At 47.6% G+C, this 22,002-nt stretch overlaps 1 protein-coding gene across 2 annotated transcripts in view; it reads left to right on the forward strand.

The window, feature by feature from the left end:
• The first annotated feature begins 315 nt into the window (after positions 1 to 315).
• nrp2a (neuropilin 2a) overlaps positions 316 to 22,002 on the forward strand; it is an 89,444-nt gene continuing 67,757 nt past the window's right edge. For both annotated transcript variants that reach the window (XM_052028750.1, XM_052028753.1), the window contains exons 1-2: positions 316 to 1,133; positions 20,474 to 20,654. In XM_052028750.1, the coding sequence (XP_051884710.1) occupies positions 1,055 to 1,133; positions 20,474 to 20,654 (260 nt within the window). In that variant the 5' untranslated portion in view covers positions 316 to 1,054. The remainder of the gene's footprint in view (positions 1,134 to 20,473; positions 20,655 to 22,002) is intronic.

Consider the following 22,002-nt stretch of genomic DNA (forward strand, 5'->3'; position numbering starts at 1 on the left):
ACATAAATACTGGCGAACACACGTCCTTACACATCCTAGCAATTAAATTGTTGCGCAAACTCATCAGTCTCCGCGGCTGATCGTTTCGCTAAAGGGAGAAAAAATGCCTTTATTAAAGATTTTGATCAGGGATTTTTAAATAGGCTAACGAGTGATGACTCTTACCGTGGGTGTGCGTGTGTGTGACCCGGAGCGCGTCTTACGCTGAAAGTCTGGCTCGCTTTAATCGTGGCCCTGGGAGGGCGTGTGTGTGTGTGTGTGTAATGCGATAGTCTCCGTTTTTTTTATGCCTTCGCCCTCATGCGTGTAGAACAGTCCGAGGGAAGGGAAGAGGCGAGAGAGAGAGAGAAGCGCAGACAGGAACGGGAGCTCAAAGGCGTCAGAGCTCTTTAATACATCCCAAGAAACACCAAAGTGGTGCCCCGTACTTTTATAGGGAAGAGCTGCTCTCTCTCTCAACTTAGATCTATTTTGGCACTGAGCTAAGTTTTATGGAGGGCTTGTGTGGAGGAGAGCGAGTTCTTGTTTGAGGACTCTGCGTTGTTGCAAAGGTGCAACCAGTCTCTGTATCATCGCCGACCTAACGCTACTCTTAGTATCTCTCTCTCTCTGTATTACCGAGAGATCTGCTTCTTCTTGTTCGGACCGCGTCTCGTTTGGTGTTACACCATCCCCAAGGATGTAACACGGGAGGGAGAGAGAGACAGGAAACCTTCAAACCAGCTAACAGAGGAAGTGACACCAGCCCATGCTTAAAGAGAAGAGGGCTTTTTTTTACGTTCTGTAATTGTTTTTGAAGAGAGGGAGAGATTGTAGAGTGGAATATCAGCCGAGAGAAAACCCTCTGTGTGTGTGTGTGTGTGTGTGTGTATGTGTGTGTGTGTGTGAGAGAGAGAGAGAGAGAGAGGGGGGATCGCACATCTCACAGTGGGACAAGACACGGCTTGGAAACGCACGGAATATAACGGGACTCGGTTCCGCCAGTAGAGATCTGAAGTGGAATTTACAAAAACAACCCAAAGGAACCCTCTGGGACTGGAACAGGAGCGGAGAGATGTTCGGGAGTGTGGCTTCGGCGACGCTCCTTTGGATCAGTTGCTGTTGTTTTCTTAAACTTGGCGCTGGACAGAACGGTAAGAAGTAGGCTCCCTTAAAACTTTCTCAGTCTTTGGGCCGAGGACTCCCGCGAATGCTTTTAATAGTTTTCCTCCCGTGCCATTGTAATCTTTCATAATTATTCCATATCATTTAACATTTCATAATCGGCATATCGCACCGTTCGGGGCGTTTTAATGGGGAGTTTGTTACATCGCCGCGTTATTTTTTTGTGTTAACGGTGAACGCATTTCTGCTGCTTGCCCACCGCCCTCCGGAGAGACCAGTGGCAGATGTAGATTCTGGCGGGTGTTAAGGAGACATCTGGGTTAAATAAAAGGGTTCCTTTTTCAAAATAAAAAGGAGTGAGAAAAGATAAAAGGAAAGGGAGGGGTGGGGAATAAGAGACGAAGTTACCCGGCTTATCAAACCCCCAAGCTCGCCTGGTGTAGAGTGGGACCGAGCAGGCGGTGAGTGTAACTGTTGCACGGCGGCCGCCGGCCCTCGGTGGCTTCCACAGGTACAGAGACAGGGAAGGAGGCGCGGGTACAAACCGGCGGGTGGGTCTAATCCGACAGGGACTGAATATCTGGGGTGGTGGTGGGAGAGATGGGGAGCCGCTCCCTGCCTGTGCCCCTCTGTTGTTGTAGCGCTGCCTACCCGCCTTGGAGGGCTATCTCCGTCCCTTCTCTCTCCTACCCACTCACTTGGTCCCTCTCTGTACCCCCCTCACGTACAAGTGGCGAGGCAAGTTGTGAGATGTTCTCCCTCTCCGCCCGCGTCCGCGGGTATCCCCTCCACCCGGGACCGGACCGGGGACCGGGGACTCTGGGCGCTTGGTTTCACAGCGATCTCTGCACAGATACCTGTTACTCCGGTGTACCGGGTGATGGTGCTCACTCCGGCTCTGTCTACACTTCGGCAGCTCTTGGTACCGGGATTGAAAACCGTCTCGGCCGGCGGGAACGGTGCAGCAAGCGGCCGGGATAGTGTCCCACCACCCGCGGCTCTGCTCGGTCTGGCCCCGCTCCCAATTCTAACACAGCAGCGCCCCTTCCGAAATTAGCAGCCCGCTGCTGACCGGCCGAGGGACTGACCAGCTCCGGGATCCGGGATCCGGGATCCAGCGCCTCAGACCCCACCGGGGGTCCGGCCGGGAGTGACCGCCCCTCCCGGGTTCCGGCCGGGGGAGTAACTGCCCGTCCCGCAGTCCAGCCGGGGGAATGACCACCAGTCCCGGGGTCTGGACGGGAGTGACCGCTCGCCCCAGGGTCCGGACGGAGAATGACCATCCGTCCTGGGCTCCGGACGGGGAGTGACCGCTCACCCAAGGGTCCGGACGGGAGTGACCGCACACCCCCGGCTCCGGACAGGGGTGACTGCTCGCCCCGGGCTCCGGACGGGAGTGACCGCACACCCCAGGGTCCGGACGTGAGTGACCCCTCGTCCCGGGCTCCGGACGGGGAGTGACCGCTCACCGCGGGCTCCAGTGCACTAACTGCTCTCCCCACTGCCCTCCGCCTGCCTCCCGTTCTGCGTTTTGATGCGACTAAAAAAATCCGCTCACGTCCCAACCACCCACCCGCCCGCCCTTCCCCGCATGTGGAGACCTGGCGCAGTTTTGCCAGCATGCTCAATTCAGCTGGCGCCGGGGATATGGAACTTGGTGAGTCCCCAACCTGTGAGCCGGGAACGACGAGGGGCAATCCCTGGTCTCCCCGACCAGAGCAACGGGGCAAACGTTCGTTTCCCTCAAGCAGCCTGTGCACCGGATGTCTGAGCTGCTGCTCTCTGAACACAGAAACACTTCCAAGATTGAAGTTACCCAGCTCCTTCTACCCATCTTCTCGTCCAGTATTTTTACAGCAACTCGGGCCCCAGAGAGGGACATGGGCAGCCCACTGTAAACTGGCCGCACGGGTATGGACACTTGAAGAGTGAGTTCAAACCAACCGTGGGCATGAGAATTCCCTTTAAAGCAATTCATAAGGAAAAGCCAACCGACGCTGAGGTGTGGGAGTTCAATCCGTTGCTTTGTATTCTGCAGGGAAGGAAAGTAGCAGGTTGTTTTGACCCCAGTCTGGTCTCTTTGAAATGTTCTGTGTTCTCCCCATCTTGGAACAACGGGTACAATTTATGGGGAGTTGTTGGATGAAGTTGTGTAAGGGACACAGAGTCCTTGCAGGAGATGGATAAGGTGTGTGAAAATCAAAATAAACTGAGGATGTTGGACGTCTGAAACAAAAACAGAAAGTTCTGGAAACACTCAACAGGTCAGATGACATCTGTGGAAGGACAAGGTGTGTGTTGGGAGGAGATTGATGCAGTCATACAGCAAAGAATCAGGCCCTTCAGCACATACATTCACACACAGGCACCCATCTACACTGTCCCTACACTGACCTCATGCCCCCTGTCATATCCCCATCAACCCCTTCTGCCCCAGGTCTCCTACCACCTCCCTGACACCAATTTACAGTGGCCAATTAACCTTCGGGATGTGGGAGGAAACCAGAGCACCCAGAGGAAACCCACGCAGTCACGGGGAGAACATGGGAACTCCATGTGAACAGCACCGGAGGTCAGAATTGAACCTGGGTCTCTGGACCTGCAGTATATATGAAAGAGGTGGGAACAGTGAATGCAGTCTAGTTAATTAATGGGAGCGCTTCAACTGGTGATCAAAGGTAGTTGCAGTCACTGGAGCTGAAATCCCTGATGATTTTCTCACTCTGGTACCTTTGTTGCACGCCCAAATATAGCATTCTAGCTCTACAGGGACTGAGACCAATTTAACATCACACACGAAGAAGCAATCTTGATGACTTTTGATTTACATGCCTAAGGTATTCAGTGGCTTAACCTGTAGAATAGTTGTATGGGCATGTGTTGCATGAGTGGAAATGGTGTGCGAGGACTCGTACCATTGTGTATGGTATCATGGCAAGTTGCCTGCTTTTTAAGCAAAAGTTAAACATGGAACAAAAACCTCTCCTGTGTCTCTGGAAACTTGATACAGTATGAAAATTGTGGATGTCATCTTGAGTAATAGTGTTTTCCATTCCTGTTGGAGACTTTTCTTACTATTTTAAGGAGCTCAGTTTCCAGGTACCCCAAAACCTAAATGAAGAGTGTCTACTGTCTGTGCCTGAGACTGATCCAGCCAACTCTCACCCACTCCATGTGACCGTTAAGCTTCTTAAGATGTTGTTTCTTGGTTAATGCATGAGTTGCTTCAAGTTTGTAATCACTTAAGCATCACCCAGTGATTCTATCTCTGTCAGCTCCCCCCTTATTTGTTCTAAACCTCCACAGCTCTTCTCATCTCACTGCTCCACATTGACACTGTGTTAGCTCAGGGCGTATGAGCAGTTTTTTTCCCTGGATTTCAGTGGGACATCTCCTTAGCTCCCTGTATCTTGCCTCTGCTCTTACAAGCTGCCAACTCTTAAAATTCATGGGCTAACATCACCACATCTTCACTCTTTTCAAACTAAACCTTGCCCTCTCATACAGGCTACAACTGGATCTCTACCATGGGAATATGAGAGAGAATAGCTTGAAGAAAGTAAGTGGGCAATTGGGATTGATGTGAAGGCCAGTATAGAGTTGATGGGCTGAACAGCCTCCTTCTATGTTAGGAAATATGTGAGGCATGCCATTGCCTTGTTTGCAGTGGGATAGTGCTGCCCATTTTTCTCCTGATGTGCTTCAGCTGTGAATAAAACAAGTGAAACATAAAATTTTTTCCCCCTCATGCCATTTCCACACCAACAATGAAATCTTTCCCTACCTTTTTAGGACAGTGTTTAGTTTATGAAGGAATGTTTGAAGCTGCATGGGATATTTTGGTGCGAGACCAGTCATTAGCTGGCAGCTCTGCCTCAACAAGTGAGTCATGACAGAATCTCAGTGCATTTCAACCTTTGTCTGTCAATATAAGGCTCCATCCCATCCAGTGTTGGCATCGAGCTCTCTCAGATGCGTCTGAGCACCAATTAAAGCTTACTTTTAGCTGTCCAGAAAATAAACACATAGAAATTAAGGTCTGCATTTAGATTGCACACTTCAGAAACCCAGTATGATCCCAAAGTCAATGAAGTGCTATAGAAGTGGAGCCACTGTTAAGGTTGAGGGAAAGGCAGCAGCTAACTTGCACACAGCAAGTTCCCACAAACAGCAACAATCGGGCCATTCCTTTCAGTGGTATTGATCTGAGAGTGTTGTGCATCTGTGTGCTGTTAGCCAGGTGTTAATACAACATCAGTGAAGGGATGGCGATAGGCGTCCAAGTTGTGTGTGGAACTGGGAAGTGGCTGTGTTTCCACAAGTCAGTGCTCCCTGCCTCCTGAGTTTCAGAGGCAGTAGTTTGAGAGATGCTGCTGTGGAAGTCTTGACGAGCTGTTCGCAGTCTATCTCGTAGCTGATGCACACTTGTATCCATAGTGTGTTGGTAATGGGGAGGTGGTGGGGGGAAGAGTAGGTGCTTCATCTGGGAGGGTGGCTTGTTGATCAAATGGGTGGCTTTAACATGGGTGGCATGGAGTTTTTTCATTTTTGTAAGACTTGAACACATCAAGCCAAGGGGAAAGCTTGGGATGTGACAAATGGGTGTGAGATGTGGGCTGAACAAAGGGTGCTGAATCCTTTTATTAGAAGGAAATTATTTAAAAATTGCATCATGATGCAAGATTTTAACTTCTGTTGGTGCACTGCAGTAAATACACCAAACTCCCATTTTCAAGAAAATATAATAATAACTTGCTCAAAGAGTGTGCACCCACAGCACAACACATGAGGGCTGTACATGTATAAATATGGTAACCATCGCCATGACTCTGATACCTCTAGTCTTAAATTCAAATGGCTCAGAAAGCTGGTTAGTAACAGATCCTGAGCAAATGAGCTGTAATCAGTATGGTACACACGGTCTAATTCCAATTATAGCATTTCCTCCTCTTCTTCCCCTCTCCCCATGCATAGACAAATTGAGCAGTGATAATCTTATATAGCCAGTGACATTCAGTGTGGTGTGCAGGACTGGTGTGGCCACTGGAGAGATTGAAATCAGAAGCTTGTTTTCTTTTTTAAAACTATAAGCTGCTTGTCTGAAATTTGAAAATCCTTCCATAGTTACAGGACTCCTTGCCAGAGCCATTTCACAGCAGCTTTCCAGCCAGCATCTCATTCAAACATCTCCCGGCTCAGCAACCTCCTCACACAACTGGATGCAGCAAGCTCCCCCTTCAGGTACTCCTGTGTCCCTGCCTCATGTGGATTGGATGATGCTCCTCTGCAGCACCAATAGAGTGCCAGCCTTGATTTTCTGCCCAGGTTTCTGGTGAAGAGACTCCATTCGCCACTTTCTGACAGAGGACTGCATTTTGGATGAAGTGCAATCTGCCCTCTCAGTAGATGAACAGCACTATTTTGGAGAATAGCAGATGAATTCTCCCCAGTGACCTGGTTGATATTCATTTTCTTTTGAGGGTGGCGCAGTGGCGCAGCTGGTAGAGCAGCTGCCTCGCCGCGCCGGAGACCCAGGTTCAGTCCTGACCTCGGGCGCTGTCTGTGTGGAGCTTGCACCTTCCCCCTGTGACCTGCGTGGGTTTTCTCCAGGTGCTCCAGTTTCCTCCCACATTCGAAAGACGTGCCGGTCAAGAGGTTAATTGGCCGCTGTAAATTGCCTCTGGTGTGTAGGTGAGTGGTGGAACCTGGGAGGAGGAGATGGGTATGTGGGGAGAAGAAAAAACTGGATTAATGTACATGGTGGTTGGTTGATGGTTGGTGTGGGCTTGGTGGGGTGAAGGGCCTGTTCCTGTGCTGTATGTCTCCATGGTTCAATTACTCCTCCTCCAAAATCATGGAAACAGATTATCTAATCATTACCAGGTTGCTGTTTGTGGGAGCTTTCTGTGCACAAATCAGCTGCCAAATTTGCCTCATTATGACACTGACGTTCAACTGACTGCACTGACTGTGAAGTTGTTATGACCTCCTGGGTTTGTGACTGATGCTGTCTGAAAGCAAGTCTCTCTTTACATGCAAGCTCAGCCAATGATGGGAGGGTCTTATGAAATGGAGGACACAATAAGTGACTCCAGAAGGATTACGCAACCTTGTAGCTTTTAAACAGAAGGAAAACTGAAAGCTTTGAAAACCTCTCAAATCTTGGAACTTTACACCAATGTTGGGAAAAATTGGGAGCTCTTGGCAGAGAGCCTCGGAATCACCATTGTGGCCGTGTCTTAGATGAAACTTTCAAAACAGAGGTGGCTGCTTTGCTTGGCAAATGTACCAGGGAAACACTGGTCAGCTAAATGGAGCTGAAACACAGATCAGCCTTGAACTAATTGAATGGCAGAACAAAGTGGAGGACTTGAATGGCTTGCTCCTTCCAGTGACTTCTGTCATTGCCCAGTTTAACAGGCTGGGTCACTGAGACTGCTGTAAGTGATTGCCGACCAACTGCAATAAATTAGGGAAGTGTTTGAGTATAAACAGTACAGCTATGGGAGCAGACCCCTCCAGGCCTGACATGTTATTTGGAGAGCACAAGGTTATCCAAGATCAACTCCAGTGCTGAACGAGGCAGGTGCCTGGCTTATCACAATTGACATTGCACTTGTCACCATTGAAAAGGGGAGTTTGGGTCACCTCCAGCCACAGGGGAAGGAAAGATATCTTGCCAAGCTGACAGTCATTGTGTCCTCAAGCCCTGAGTTAAATGCGGTCAGTGTAGATTTCTTTAGTCCTGTGTAAAGTAAAGCAGATTTCTTCCTTTTAATTTTGAGGTGATGCTCGAACTTGTGTTCAGTTACCCCTGACATCCAATGCCTATTGGAGGCTGACCATCATTGTCCCTTGCTTCAAAAGCCAACAGCCACCCTCTGATACTCAAATCAAGTTCCACTCCTTGTGCCTGAAGCTGAGAGTGAAGCAAAGACAGCCCAGGATGGTCCCATCATCCCAGAAGGTGTCACCAGGTGGCGATAGAGAGCAGGATCGGATTTCCTCATTTCCTCCAAATTTTTCCTCACTTTCATGTCACTGAGACCCAAGATAGAATCCTTGGCACCCAAAACCCTAAACCCAAAACCCTGAAACATTGACTCTGCTTCTTTCTACACCAATGCTGCCCGACATTTCCAGCATTATCCTTTTTTACTATGAATTCCTCCTTAACCCTCAACCTCCTCCAGAGATGTGCACCCTCGAGGTCTCCGCAATGCTCTCGTGTGCATGCCCCATTTTCAACACCACTCCGCTTGCAGCTGGGCCTTAAGCTGCCAGCATCAGGTCTTGGAATTCCACCCCCTCAGCCCCTCTGCTCCACCTTACCCCTTTCGCCCAAACATTGGGTCACTGACTTTATTATAACTTCTTATGCCTCGGTACTAAAGCTCCCACCAAGGGCTGTGGAACATTTTATCATTTAATGGCAGCAAATAAAACGCAAGATGTTGTATCCAGTTAAGCAATCTGTGACACACCCACCTTATATTTCATCCAGTCCCTACATACACAATAGGGTACACAACAGTAGGTACTTAACTTCAATTCTTAAGCTTAACTGAAATTCACAGCAAGACCCCCAAACCACAATGACCTGATAATCCGCTCTAATGGTTTTGGCTGAGGGATAAATAGAGGCCAGTATACCCAGGAGGTCTCCCCAGTTGCCTTATGAGGTCAGTTATGTCCAGCTTAGAAGGCAGACAGTGGCTGTGATTAATATCTTGTCTGAAAGGTGGCACCACGTGACACACTGTGAGTACCAGCCAGGATAGTCTCCAGCATGGGATTTGAACCCACAACTTTCTGACTCAGGGGTGCTGCTACTGAGCTGCAGCTGACACTGCCTCTAAGGCTTTCTCTTTGGAAACCACTGAAGACTGCAGAGAATCTCCTTGGGTCCAGCTCAGTGATTCATCAGGAGCCTCTCCCACAAGCGTCTGTGTTTCCAAATCCCAAACTGGGATTTTCCACGGAATCTGAAAACGAAACCACAGCTGAGGAGGCTGAGACTTTCTTTCTACCTTATTCATTTTACAGGATCTGGACATCACTATCTAGGCCAGCGTTTATTGCCCAGTCCCTGCATTCCCCTTGAACTAAATGTCCTCCTCCGTCATTTCAGAGACAACCACATGATTGTGGGTCTAGACTTAAACTTTAGGCCAGATTGCTGAAGGATGATAGATCAAATATATTAGCAAATTATGCAGGTCTTTAACAACAATTCAGTGGTTTTCAAGTTATCAGGTACTAGTAACTAGTTTCAGTAACATTCCAGATTATTAATTAAATTCAAGTTCTGTGGTGGGATTTGAACTCAGTTCCTTGCATTGTTGTCCAGACTTCAAGATTACCGAAGAGTCAATTTACCTGCTGCACCACTGTCATATCCCTCTCTCAGGCCTTTGCAATTGGTTCTGCTGTCTATAGGCATGCAGATATTTCTGCTTCTCTTCTTTCTAGCTTATTTTCCTTCTGCGGTTTCTTGGAACCCTTCCCTCCCACTTCTGGCAGGAGAACATGAGGTACTGCGAGAGAGCGAGAGGGAGAGAAAAAGAGGGAGAGGGAGGGAGGGAGGAAGGGAGGGGAGGGGGGGGGGGGATGGCTCAGAGTGCGTGAGAGTCTAAGTGTGGGCGAGACAGAGGATCGGAAGGAGCTAAGACCAGGCTGCTGATGGAAGGCCAGTGTGAGTCTGCAGAGCTGAGGGCAGTCTTGAGCTGGCAAGAAATCAAATGGTTCTACCTTACCGAGGAAAAAAAAGCATTCTTCATTCTAACAGCTGCTGCAGTCTGTCTGTGGCCTGTGTGATCTCGGTCCAGATTCAGGTTGGGGGAACTGCTTCAAAGCACTCACTTGTGGACTGCCAGCTTGGATTGCCCATTCACTCCCATCTGGGATCCTCTGTGTATGTGACACAGTGCTGGGATCTCCTCTGATTGGTTGCGCTCAACTGAGGCAGGTGCTGTCATCTTCCTAGAATGAGGAGAAGGGATTTGGAATTGGCTTCCCCCATCCCCCTGTGCGGTCGAATAGCCCGCCAACATTCCCTGATGTTGAGCGGAAGGAGAGCAGTGCAGGGAATTCTCATCAGTATTACCCTACAGTCTGAAATGTGTTGTCAGTGGTTAAATTTACACTCCTGTTTCAGACTGACTAGAAAGGAATATTTTGGAGTATTTTTTTTACCTTATAAGCCAAGGGTTTTCCCCTGTTTTGTTTTCACTTCTCCAGGATGTTATGACTGCAGGATGAGGGGAAAGTGCAATGCGTTGGGGCAGCTGGGTTGTGAGAAGAGTCTAGCCAATGGGATCCAGGAAGCATGAGCCAGGTAGAACCTAGGTGGGCCAGGTTGTGTTCTCCTGCCCCTTATTTTCATGTATGTATAAACTATCAAAGTCATAGAGGCCTTTCGGTGCATTGTTGCCAAGCTGGCTCTTTGAATGAGTCTCACTCCCAGTCTTACCCCATTACTTTTCCCTTTCCCTACTTTTTATTCAATTTTCCTTCTGCTGCTCGATTATTGTTCCCAAATCTCCTGTCATTCATTCTGACTTATTGGAAAACATTGGCGCACATTCGTTCAGCTCCAACTTCTTTAATTGTAATTTCTACGTGCTTTTTTTTTGGTACATTCTTTCCGAAATGTTTTCACATTCCCAAAGCAACAGTCTTTTCCTGAGGTTAATGAATCTAACAGTGCAGGGGAGGATCTTGCTGGTTGAGCAAGCGTCTTTCTGCCTTTGCCTGCCTCATTCCACCTCGCTACTTGCTTCATTCCAGAAATCAACCCCTATCGCTATGTTGTTGAACAGGCGCCAATGTTACCCAGTTCTTCTTGGTTGGTTTATAAATGACTGCAAGCCACTCAGCAGGACAGGATTGCTCTTCACTTCTTAAAAAACAAATAAGAAATTGATGCCAGACACACTCTTGTCCCTTTAACTAGGCTTTGTTAACTGCCAAATGAAAAACACAATGATGCTGGAGGAACTCAGCAGGCCAGGCAGCATCCATGGAGAAAAGCAGGTGGTCAATATTTTGGGTCAGGACACTTCTTCAGGAGTGCTGTGGGGTGTTCAGGAGTGTGAAATGTTGACCGCCTGCTTTTCTCCACGGATGCTGCCTGGCCTGCTGAGTTCCTCCAGCATCATTGTGTTTTTCATCTAAATTCCAGCATCTGAAGTCCTTTGTTTCTCTTTGTTAATTGCCAATGTCTGTGTCTTTAACTTTCTGCCCAACACTTGCACCAGTCTTTCAGTCATCCCGGCTCTAAGTTCTGGAGTTCTCCCCCTCCTATACCACCTCCACTTGCCACCTTTAAACCCTCCTCTTTCACCAAGCCTCTGGCCACCTGTAACTTCAATTCGGTGTCAATTATCATAGTGCAATTGCAAATCACCACAAAACATTTTACTATGTCAACAGGTTTGTGTACGCGTCACTGTTCAATGTACAGGGTTCCTCTGAGAAGACTATTACCCAGGGTCAGCTCCTTCAACAACAGTGCACGATATCCTTTTGTTCGTGTGGGAGAGAAAGCAAGGATTCCACAAGCCATCTGAAACCATTTATGTATCTCAGTCAAATCTTCCATCATTGAGTTCTGGAACAGCTGAGCAGCAGACATGTTTTGCAGACATTTTACAGTGACCTCCTAGGGAGTGAATAACATGCCCAAGGCGACTTTTGATGGCTCAAAGGCATCTTAAGCTCTGCACATGGAACAGCTGGGGAGAACAAAGGCTGAGACATGAGAGAGAAACAGGCCCTTCGGCCCACTGAGTCCATACAGACCATCAACCACCCATTTACACCAATCCTACACCAATCCCATTTTTTATTCTTCCCACATTCCCATCAACTCTCCCCACATTTTACCACTCACCTGACACTATAGTGCTCAATTAAACCACCAACCACACGTCCTTGGGATGAGGGAGGAAACCAGGGCACCCAGAGGAAAACCAGGCAGTCACAGGGAGAAACGTACAAACTCCACACATACAGCACCTGAGGTCAGGATCAAACCCTGGGTCACTGGAGCTGAGAGGCAACAACTCTGCTAGCTGCGCCATTGATGGGTCCAATCATAGTCTTGGAACGTCAGTACTTTGAAGAGACCAGAGTGGCACAGGTCGTTCTCGGTAACTTGAGAGTTAATGGTTGCATTCAGAATTGGGAGAGCTTTTGACGAAGTACATAGGATGAAGCAATTAGACTGGGAGGAACATCAATGATCGGAGGGCACAGATTTAAGGTAAGGGCCAGATGAGAAAAATCAAGTCCAGACGAAGGGTTTCGACCCGAAATGTCGACTGTCCACTTCCCTCCACAGGTGCTGCCTGACCCCTGAGTTCCTCCAGCTTATTGGTTGTTGCCAAGAGAAATATCAATATCTTTTGCAGTGAGGTATGGGTATTGGTTTATTATTGTCACTTGTACCAAGGTACAGTGAAAAACTTGTCTTGCATACCAATCGTACAGGTCAATTCATTACACAGTGCAGTTACATTGAGTTAGTACAGAGTCCATTGATGTAGTACAGGTAAAAACAATAACTGTACAGAGTAAAGTGTCACAGCTACAGAGAAAGTGCAGTGCAATAAGGTGCAAGGTCACAACAAGGTAGATCGTGAGTTCATAGTCCATCTCATTGTATAAGGGAACCGTTCAATAGTCTTATCACAGTGGGGTAGAAGCTGTCCTTAAGTCTGGTGGTACGTGCCCTCAGACTCCTGTATCTTCTACCTGATGGAAGAGGAGAGAAAAGAGAATGACCCGGGTGGGTGGGGTCTTTGATTATTGCAACATTGAATGGGATCGCAACATGGAATGCACTCTGAAGTGGCAGTGGAAGGAGATTTAATCGTAGTTTTCCAAAGAGAATTGCATAAACACCGTCCATAGATGCTGCCTGACCTGCTGAGTTCCTCCAGCGCTTTGTGTGTTGCTCCAGATTTCCAGCATCTGCAGCCTCTTGTGTCTGCATGAACACTCATACTGGAGGAATTCACAGGATGATGGGGAAAGAGCAGCAACAAATCTGATGGCTCTTTCCGAAACCCTGCACAGGGCCACGGGATCAAGTGGCTTCCTTCTGTCATGAGCCCCTCGACCTTGATACTCCGTAGGCAGTGGGTTCTTCCCCCACATTCTGGCAGAAAGGCGGCAGAGTTCCCAGGGCTCTAGGCTGCTGAAGTCTGTGCTGCAACTGAGTTATGAGCAGTAGCTCTGGTACCTGACTTGTGGAACACAAGAGGCCGGGCTTCCTTTGAGGAGTTTCCAAACAGATGGATTTTCCAGATGTTGTGACTGTGTGGTCACATGATGCAAATGTGCTGGCTCGGCAATATTTCAACAAAACTTATTTATGATTGTCATTTTGATGAATCTTAAATCCAGCCCAATGATTTTGTTTGCAATATCCATTTATAAAGCATCATAAATCACTTCTAATGTGGTGCTATCTTTCTTTATCATTCATCCATGAACACAGTTCTGAGTAAGATCTTCTCCGGCCCTTTGTTGTAAGTGTGAGAATTCATGCAGGATAATTAGAAATGGAGAGACAGAGGAAGGAGGGACTTGTATTTATCTGGTCGTGTGACATCCTAAAGAGCTCACAGCTCATGAAATGCATTTGTAGTGCGGTCAGAGCCACTGGGTGCTTTCCACTTACTATGATCCTGCCCTGTCACTTCTGAGGAGTGGAAAGTATTCCCTAGTCCGAGGATTGGCTCGGAGGCCAATGTGGGTAAGAACGTCTGAGGCAAGACTAAGCTTGGGATTGACCTCGAGGAGGGTGTTGAGGGGGATTGTGTCCCAATCCAGGCAATCAAGCAATGGTAGAGTGGGGTCGAATCCTCCAATAGGGTCATGCGGTACGGAAACAGGCCCTTCGGCCCACCAAGTCCATACCAACCTTCAAGCATCCATTTACACTAATCCCATTTTATTTTCCCCACATTCCCATAAAGTCCATCCAGATTCCACCCCTCATCTCCATGTTAGGAGCAATTTACAGGGGCCAATTAAACTATAACCCCCCCTCCCCCCCGGGGGAAACCATTGTGTTCTCGGGGGAGAACGTGCAAACTCCACGCATGCAGCACCCAAGCTCGGGATCGAACTTGGGTTGCTGGAGCTGTGAGGCAGCGGCTCTACTAGCTGCACCACTGCGCTGCCTATCTCATCACATGGGGTGGTGACTTGAATATTGTTTCCTGGGAATAGTGGGTCAATGCTGAAGAAGACAGGACTCAGTGAACCTCAAGTAGTGTTAATAACTTGATGGTGTGTGTGTGTCTCTCTCTCTCTCTCTCTCTTTCTCTCTCTCTCTGTCTCTCTTGCCTGAACTCTGCCCACTCTGCAGACTGCAGTAAACTAATCTCTACATCAGGAAAACTCACTAAGGACAGGAGGCCTTTTTATGTTTAAAGGACGCTGTTTAGCACATAAATGCTTCCTGTCATCACCAGGCTCCCTTATCCATGAAGCTGATGCCGAGATATGCTGGTTTGCATTCAGCTAGGATACGCACAGTTATCAGCATCATAAATAAAACGCTATCACATTGATCCAAGAGATTCCGGAAACAATGCGCCTTTGAATAGGTCTTTCTTTAAATCTTCTTTTTGGCTTGCTTTTATGGTGGCTTTTTCCCACTCTTGAGATAAGGGATAGAAAATTTGCATTTTTCACACTCAGTGCCAGCATCCAAGGCTTCCAAATGGTGTGTGGTGCTGGCTAAAAATCTGCTCGAACATAAACTAAATTATCCACTTGGCATGGTACGCCTTTTGCTTTTTTGCAGAGAAATGTGTGGGTTCAAACTATTCACTTCAGCCTTAGGTATGAAACCAGGAGTGAGGTGAGTGCAGTACAGAGGGGGTGCTGCAGTGTCAGAATTGCTGCCTTCCAGGGTAGACTTTTTGAAATACCCCTTGCAAAATATTCAAGGTTTTTGTATCAGCATATGAGGAAAAGTAGCTATCCATCAATCAAACCGATTGGTCAGTTTCCTTGTGGTTATCCTTCGTTCACACTGATTGGTCCGTTTCCTTGTGTTATCCTTCATTCAAACTGATTGATCTGTTTACTTGTGGTTATCCCTCAGTCAAACTGATCGTTCATCTTCTTAGGAAGTTTGTAGGAACTTCCAATGTGCAAGTTCTGCTGAGGACACGTTGGACTGATTACCTCTGGTATGTGTTCCCGGTTATATGATGACCATGAAATTAGCTACCCTCCTTTGCATTTTGCAACAGTGAAATTATTTTACTTGGCGTGAAACACTTTCGCATGTCCTCTTGTTGTAAGAGGATTATATGAATCAAACTTTGTTTATAGCAGGAGTCTGATGTACAGATTGGTCTGTATATGTCACCAAAGCAGATTGAATTCTTCAGTAAGGTCACTGTACTACCCCTTAATGTTCCCATTCATTATGTTGTATAATTTGGATATGACAATCCCATATATTCTAGGATGAAAGGAGAAAAGTCAAGATATTCCTGTCATTGTACCTTTCCCATTGTCCAGATAGGGGCAGGAGGGGATACTGGGGACAAGAAAACCTTCAAGGAATGACTTCAAATTTTAAACAAAAGTAAAAGTAAGGTAGGATAAGTTAACGAATCTCTTGCATATACCTTTTTACTCCTGATTTTCAACTGAATGTCACATTTGGAACTCAGCCGGTGAGAGTTACTGTCCAAATCCTTTCCTGGTGTCTGGTCACGGAGTCATGTATTCCGTTCACATCATGAGTGAGTGTGTGCACACATGTGTGTGTGTGGGTGTGCAAGTGTGAGTGATGTGTATGGTGGTGGTCCGTGTGTGTGTGTTTTTGTATTGCCATCTGGGGAAGTGAGGAGCATTGGTAGTAATGGTCATTCCTAGGCCCTCAGTGTGACCAGATGAGGGGTTTTTGCTCCCCTTCTCTATTCAAGTAATAAAACTTACATTTACTTTGCACTCGTTGGAATAATGGAACACCCCAAATTGTTTTACAGCCAATGAAACAGCTGTGAGTTGTGGACATTGTTGCGAGGTTGGGAGACATCCATCTGATTTATGCAATTGCATTGTGACAATGATCAGAAAATCCTTTACTGTTGGTGATTTTGGTCGCGGGATAAACACTCAGGATCGAGGAGAGAACTCAAAAGGCAAAACCTGCAGATATTGGAAATCTGAAATAAAAATCAAAACTGCTAGAAACACTCAGAGGATCTAGAAACCATTAATTTGGATAAAGAAACCATTCATCCAATGAAAGTTTGTTGACCTGAAGCATTGACTTCTTTCTCTCTGCACACATGCTGCCTGACCTGCTGAGTATTTCCAGCATTTTCTCATTTGGTACTGGATAAAATTCTCCTACACTGGTACAATGGGATCTTTGGTGTCCAATTTAGAAGACAAATTGGCATAGGTTTAATATTTCAACTGAAAGACGCTCTGGAGTGTCAGTTTGGATCATACCCTCAGGCCTCTGGAGTGGAACTGAAACCCACAGCCTTTCAATTTGGTTGGGAAATCTGCTGAGCCAACACAATCCAAGGCAAACATCAGAAGTGAAGGACCTGATGATGACTGATGAGAGCTAAGCCATGGGAGACACTCTCCATCCCTGTCCCCACAACCCTTTCATGGTTGCTTAACCCATTAACATTGATTACCAAGGATTCTTCCCCAATGACTCCAGTTCTCACACAGAGTCATACAGCACAGAAACAGGCCCTTCCGCCCACTGAGTCTATGCTGACCATCAACCACGCATTTGCACTAACCTGACATTAATCCCACTTTTTTATTCTCCCCATGTTCTCATCAACTCCCCCCAGATTCTACCCCTCACCCCCCCCCCCCCACACACACCAGGTGCAATTTACAGCGGCCAATTAACTCACCAACCTTCACAGCTTAGGGATGTGGGAGGAAACTGGAGCACCTGGTGAAAATCCACGCGGTCACTGGGAGAATGTGCAAACTCCATGCAGACAGCACTGGAAGTCAGGATTGAACCTGGGTCACTGGAGCTGTGAGGCAGCAGTTCAACAAGCTGTGCCACTGTGCTGCCCTCTGATACGGACTTCAGCATCAGTGGTGGTCACTTGGCAAGATGCCAAGGCAACCCAGCGCCAAACCTGTTGGAACAGCCCCTTTACCTTATATTGCGTTGCTCTTGACATTGATCTAATGTCTGTAGAGCACCCAAGGAGCTTCAGACGAATGATGAAAGGTCATCAACCAGATACTCTCAGTTCCTTTCTCCACAGATGCTTCCTGACTGGCTGAGTCTTTCAGCATTCTTTGTCTTTATTTCAGGTTTCCAGCATCTGCGCTCTTGGTTTTGCTTTCACATAAGTAGATATGAAGGCAAAGCATTAGTTCCGAGGGAGGCGTAAAAACCACAGAAGATAAGCAGTTGACTGGACAGTGACACCATCATATTGTTGAGCATGTCACATTGTTGCTACCCTCCCATATTTAAGCAAGACGCAGTGTCTTGTAAGGGAAATGTTGCCAAGACAACTGTGCCCTTTAAGGAACACCAAGAGTGTGACCTTTACACAGGCTGCAGCAGGGCTGCTAATGAATAATGAGGTGTTAACATTGACACAGGCAGAGACCCACACTGAAAGGATTACCATTTACAGAGGTGAACACAGGGGCCCGTTCAGCATGGACTGTACTGAGAAGAAAATCTTTTGTTCCTGAGAAAAGTCCACAAGGAAATATTTAGTCTTGCCCTTTCACTGAACAGGAAGTTTTTTATTCCCAGTATACTTTTGGTGTCCCTTTGTTGCAGGAGAGAGTGACCTCTCTACGCTATTCACTCCTATATAGGCATTCGTAGATCTTCTGCAGATTCCCCTGTGTCAACGGTTACTTAGTGTGATCACTGGAGGATGTACTTGTGTGTTGGTTCCCTCTGCTGCTCTAGTCTTTCACCAACTCCCTCCGTGGAGACAAACTCTACAGCATTACGGGACATCACTTGTCAGTCACAATTGTGTGGTTCCCAGAAGCTGCTTCCTCTCGTTCTCCTGCCCTTGAGCCTTCACCCTTATTGACTTCTTCTTTAACAAGTCTTTGACTTACATAGCACCCTTAATAACCTTAAGATGTTTCACACCAAGTCTTGAGACGTTGTAGTGTAATATATAGGAAAGGTTCCCTTGGTACTGGAACCTATTATTTAAAAAATAGACTTTATTCATAAGAATATATACAAGAAATACAAAAAAGCAGTGCATGGTTTTCTTCACATTCATAGTGTCGTTCAGTCTGTTAACGCGCGCCCACCACCCTCTGTGTGGAAGACCTGCCCCTCAGGTCCCCTTTGAATCTTTCTCCTCGCACCTTAAACCTATGACCTCTTGTTTTGGACTCCCCTACCCCAAAGAAAAGACTGACCATCTACCCTATCTATTTTCAGGCATGGTAGTGTAGCGGTTAGCATAATGCTATTACAGCGCCAGCGACCTGGGTTCAATTTTGCCACTGTCTGTAAGGAGTTTGTACGTTCTCCCAGTGTCTGTGTAGGTTTCCTCCGGGTGCTCCGGTTTCCTCCCACATTCCAAAGATGTACGGGTTAGGAAGTTGTGGGCATGCTATATTGGTGCTGGAAGCGTGGCAACACTTGCGGGCTGCTCCCAGAACACTCTACACAAAAGACGCATTTCACTGTGTGTTTCGATGTACATGTGACTAATAAATAAATATCTTGTATCTTGTGATTCATAGCATTATTGGGTCTATACATTTATAGTGTTCACGTTTGTAGTATGCAAAGCACCATTGCTGCTCATGTGGCCTTTTTGGACAGTACACACTCCGGATGTTTGAGAGGCTTCTTCACAAGATCTGGCCCCTCAGTGTCTCCCGGTGGCAAGACTTTAGACTGCGGTCCTTACACACCTTGTGGGGAAGGTTTGCTGCTTTCAGGGTTGCCTGTTAAGCTCTCTGTCAACTGGCTCATGGGATGTGGGATAACAGGTACTGATACGAGTGGAATAACTTGAAACCACAACTTGCCTGAGGCAGGCTGCGGTTGAAATCATCCCTCCTGTTGTTGGAAGGGGCTTCAGCCTCCCCAGTCTGGTGAAGTAAAACTCTTCTCCACACCCGTCCACCCCTTCCCATGCCACTCCAACACCCCACCGTAAAACTGGGCTTACTGTACCTCCCTCTGGCGCTTCTGTTACAACAGTGGCTAAAACTTGGATGGCATTGCACCATTACTGTATCAAACATAGAAAGTGCAGGAGAAAAACTCAGCAGGTCAGGCTGCATCTGTGGAAAGAGAAACAGTTAACCTCTCAGGTCCAGAATCTTTCATCAGATCCCAGACCTGAACCATTAACTGTTTCTCCTTCGACAGATGCTGCCTGTCCCGCTGAGTTTTTCCAGCGTTTTCTGTTTTTATTTCAGATTTCCGATGTCTGTGGTTTTCTGTCTCATTCTGGTTGCATCTCGTTTCATCTCCTCTTCCCACCTCCCACCGACCTGTCTATCATCGGCCTTCTCCACTGCCATGGTGAGGGAAAATGCAAACTAGAACAACCCCTCATATTCCCCTTGGGTAGCCTACAGCCCAATGTTATGAACATTGAATTTTCCAATTTCAGGTAACCCACTCCCCGCGCCCCCCACCCCCCCGTCTCCCTTTCCCACTCCCACCAGTTCACCTGAGTTCTCTCTCCTCTTGTTCACCTTTTCCGCCCCTCGTCACCTGGACTTGTTACCCATCCTCACATACCTATCCATCTGAGTTTATTCTCCCTTGGTTCACCTTTCCTATCCCCTCCCCTATCCTCTTCTGGTTCGACCTTCCAGCCTCTGTCTCCACACTCTCCCCCTTCCCCACCTGGTTGGATCTGCCCATCATCTCACCTCCCCCTAGCCCCCAATCTGGTTCCACCTATCACCTAGCAGCCCCTGTCTCACCCCTCCCCCTCACCTCTTTATCCTGGCCATCTCCCCTCTACACTCCCAGTCCTGATGTCAGGTCTCATCCTGAAACGTCGGACATCCCTCTGCCTCCTGAGATGCTGCCTGACCTGCTGAGTTCTTCCAGCAGTTTAATTTTTGCTCCATATTCCAGCATCTGCAATCTCTTGTGTCTGCTTTAGCAGTGTTTGGTTTTATTTTCAGTTACTGTAGCAAACGCACTGAGGTTGGTCTAACCTTCCTCTTCCTGCTGTCCCATTCATGGATGTTTTTTCTCCTCAGTTAAGGTGATGACTGTCAGATTTGGCAGGCAAAAACAGACATTCAAAGAGCCTGGTTTTAAGACGGAGGTATTTCTCCTACCTGATGGCGAGAATGATAATTCCTGTTTCTCTTGAAGGGGATGTGCCTTGCGGAGAGACTTTGGACGCGAGGGAAGCAGGTTACATCACCTCACCAGGATACCCTCACGACTACACGCCACACCAGAGATGTGAATGGGTCATCCGTGCGCCCGAGAGCCACCAGAAGATTCTGCTGAACTTTAACCCGCACTTTGAACTTGAAAAGCATGATTGCAGGTAACAAAGCTAACTGATGTGGATTCATGTCAGTGTGCAATGAATGTGATGCAAATCTCTCTCTCTTTCCCTGGATATAAGTGTACATCTATATATTCTATGAACATTGTGTTTATTTACAGATATTTCTGTTGGTACGTATGGCAAAGTAAGTTCTCAGTGTTTATATTGAAACAGATGAGCAGCACTGTGGCACAGCAGGTAGGCCCACTGCCTCACAGCGCCAGAGACCCAAGTTTGATCCTGACCTCGGGTGCTGTCTGCGTGGAGTTTGCACGTTCTCCATGTGACTGTGTGGGTTTCCTCCGAGTGCTCCGGTTTCTTCCCACATCACAAAGACATGTGGGTCAGTAGGTTAATTGGTCACTATGAATTGCCCCTAGTGTGTAGGTGAGGGGTAGAATCTTGGGTGGGGGGGGGGAGCTGTTGGGGATGTGGGAAGGATAAAATGGGATTAGTGTAAGATTTCTGTAAATGAGTGTTTGATGGTTGGCGTGGACTTGATGGGCCGAAGGGCCTGTTTCTGTGCTGTATCTCTCTATGTAGAGCCCATGGAGGCTGCACAGTGAACACCTCTGGGCATTAGGGGAGGGGTTCCGCCATGCTGCTTGTATTACAGACCCTGGACAACATTTTCACCACTTCCTCCCACGCTGGGATTGAGTTTGAAAAGCAGGGGACTGTGAGGCTGGGAGTGAGGAGTTCACTCCCAGCTGCACCTCCTGAACACGTTGCATCCTTTGCAGTTCAGCTGGGTGGTGAGGACTTGATTCGTAGAGAGACAGGACTCTGCTCCCTCTCCATTCGATCGAACAGGACTGATCTGCAGCTCTATTTGGTTCCACGTCCTTAATGTCATTGCCCAATAAAACCCTGTCACTCCGAGCCTTGACATGTCAGTTAACCCCAGCCCCAATGGTTCTTTTGCGTACAGCGACTCCTTCTGCTGTCTTATCAGAAAGGACTGGATCTAACTTTTCTCCCCTTGTTCCTGACACCCCCACCCACTGGAAGTAACTTTACTCGACTCTCAGACTCCCTTAAACTTTTAAACAGACTTCTGTCTCCTCTGTTTAAGGAGTCATCCCTTTAGAGACCAATGAAGTAGAGTCATAGGAAGGTCCAGCTCAGCAGCAGGTTCCTAGGCTTACAGTGGCCAACTAAGCTACTGACCCACACATCTCTGGGACGTGGGAGAAAACTGGATCATCCAGAGGGAACCCACGCGGTCTACATGCAAACTCCACACAGACAGCTCCTGAGGTCAGGATCGAACTAGGATCGAAGCTGGGTTGCTGGAGCTGTGAGGCAGCAGCTCTACCAGCTGTGCCACTTCTTGTTTTGAAGG

Source organism: Pristis pectinata, chromosome 1, assembly GCF_009764475.1.
Source record: "Pristis pectinata isolate sPriPec2 chromosome 1, sPriPec2.1.pri, whole genome shotgun sequence".
Lineage (NCBI taxonomy): Eukaryota > Metazoa > Chordata > Chondrichthyes > Rhinopristiformes > Pristidae > Pristis > Pristis pectinata.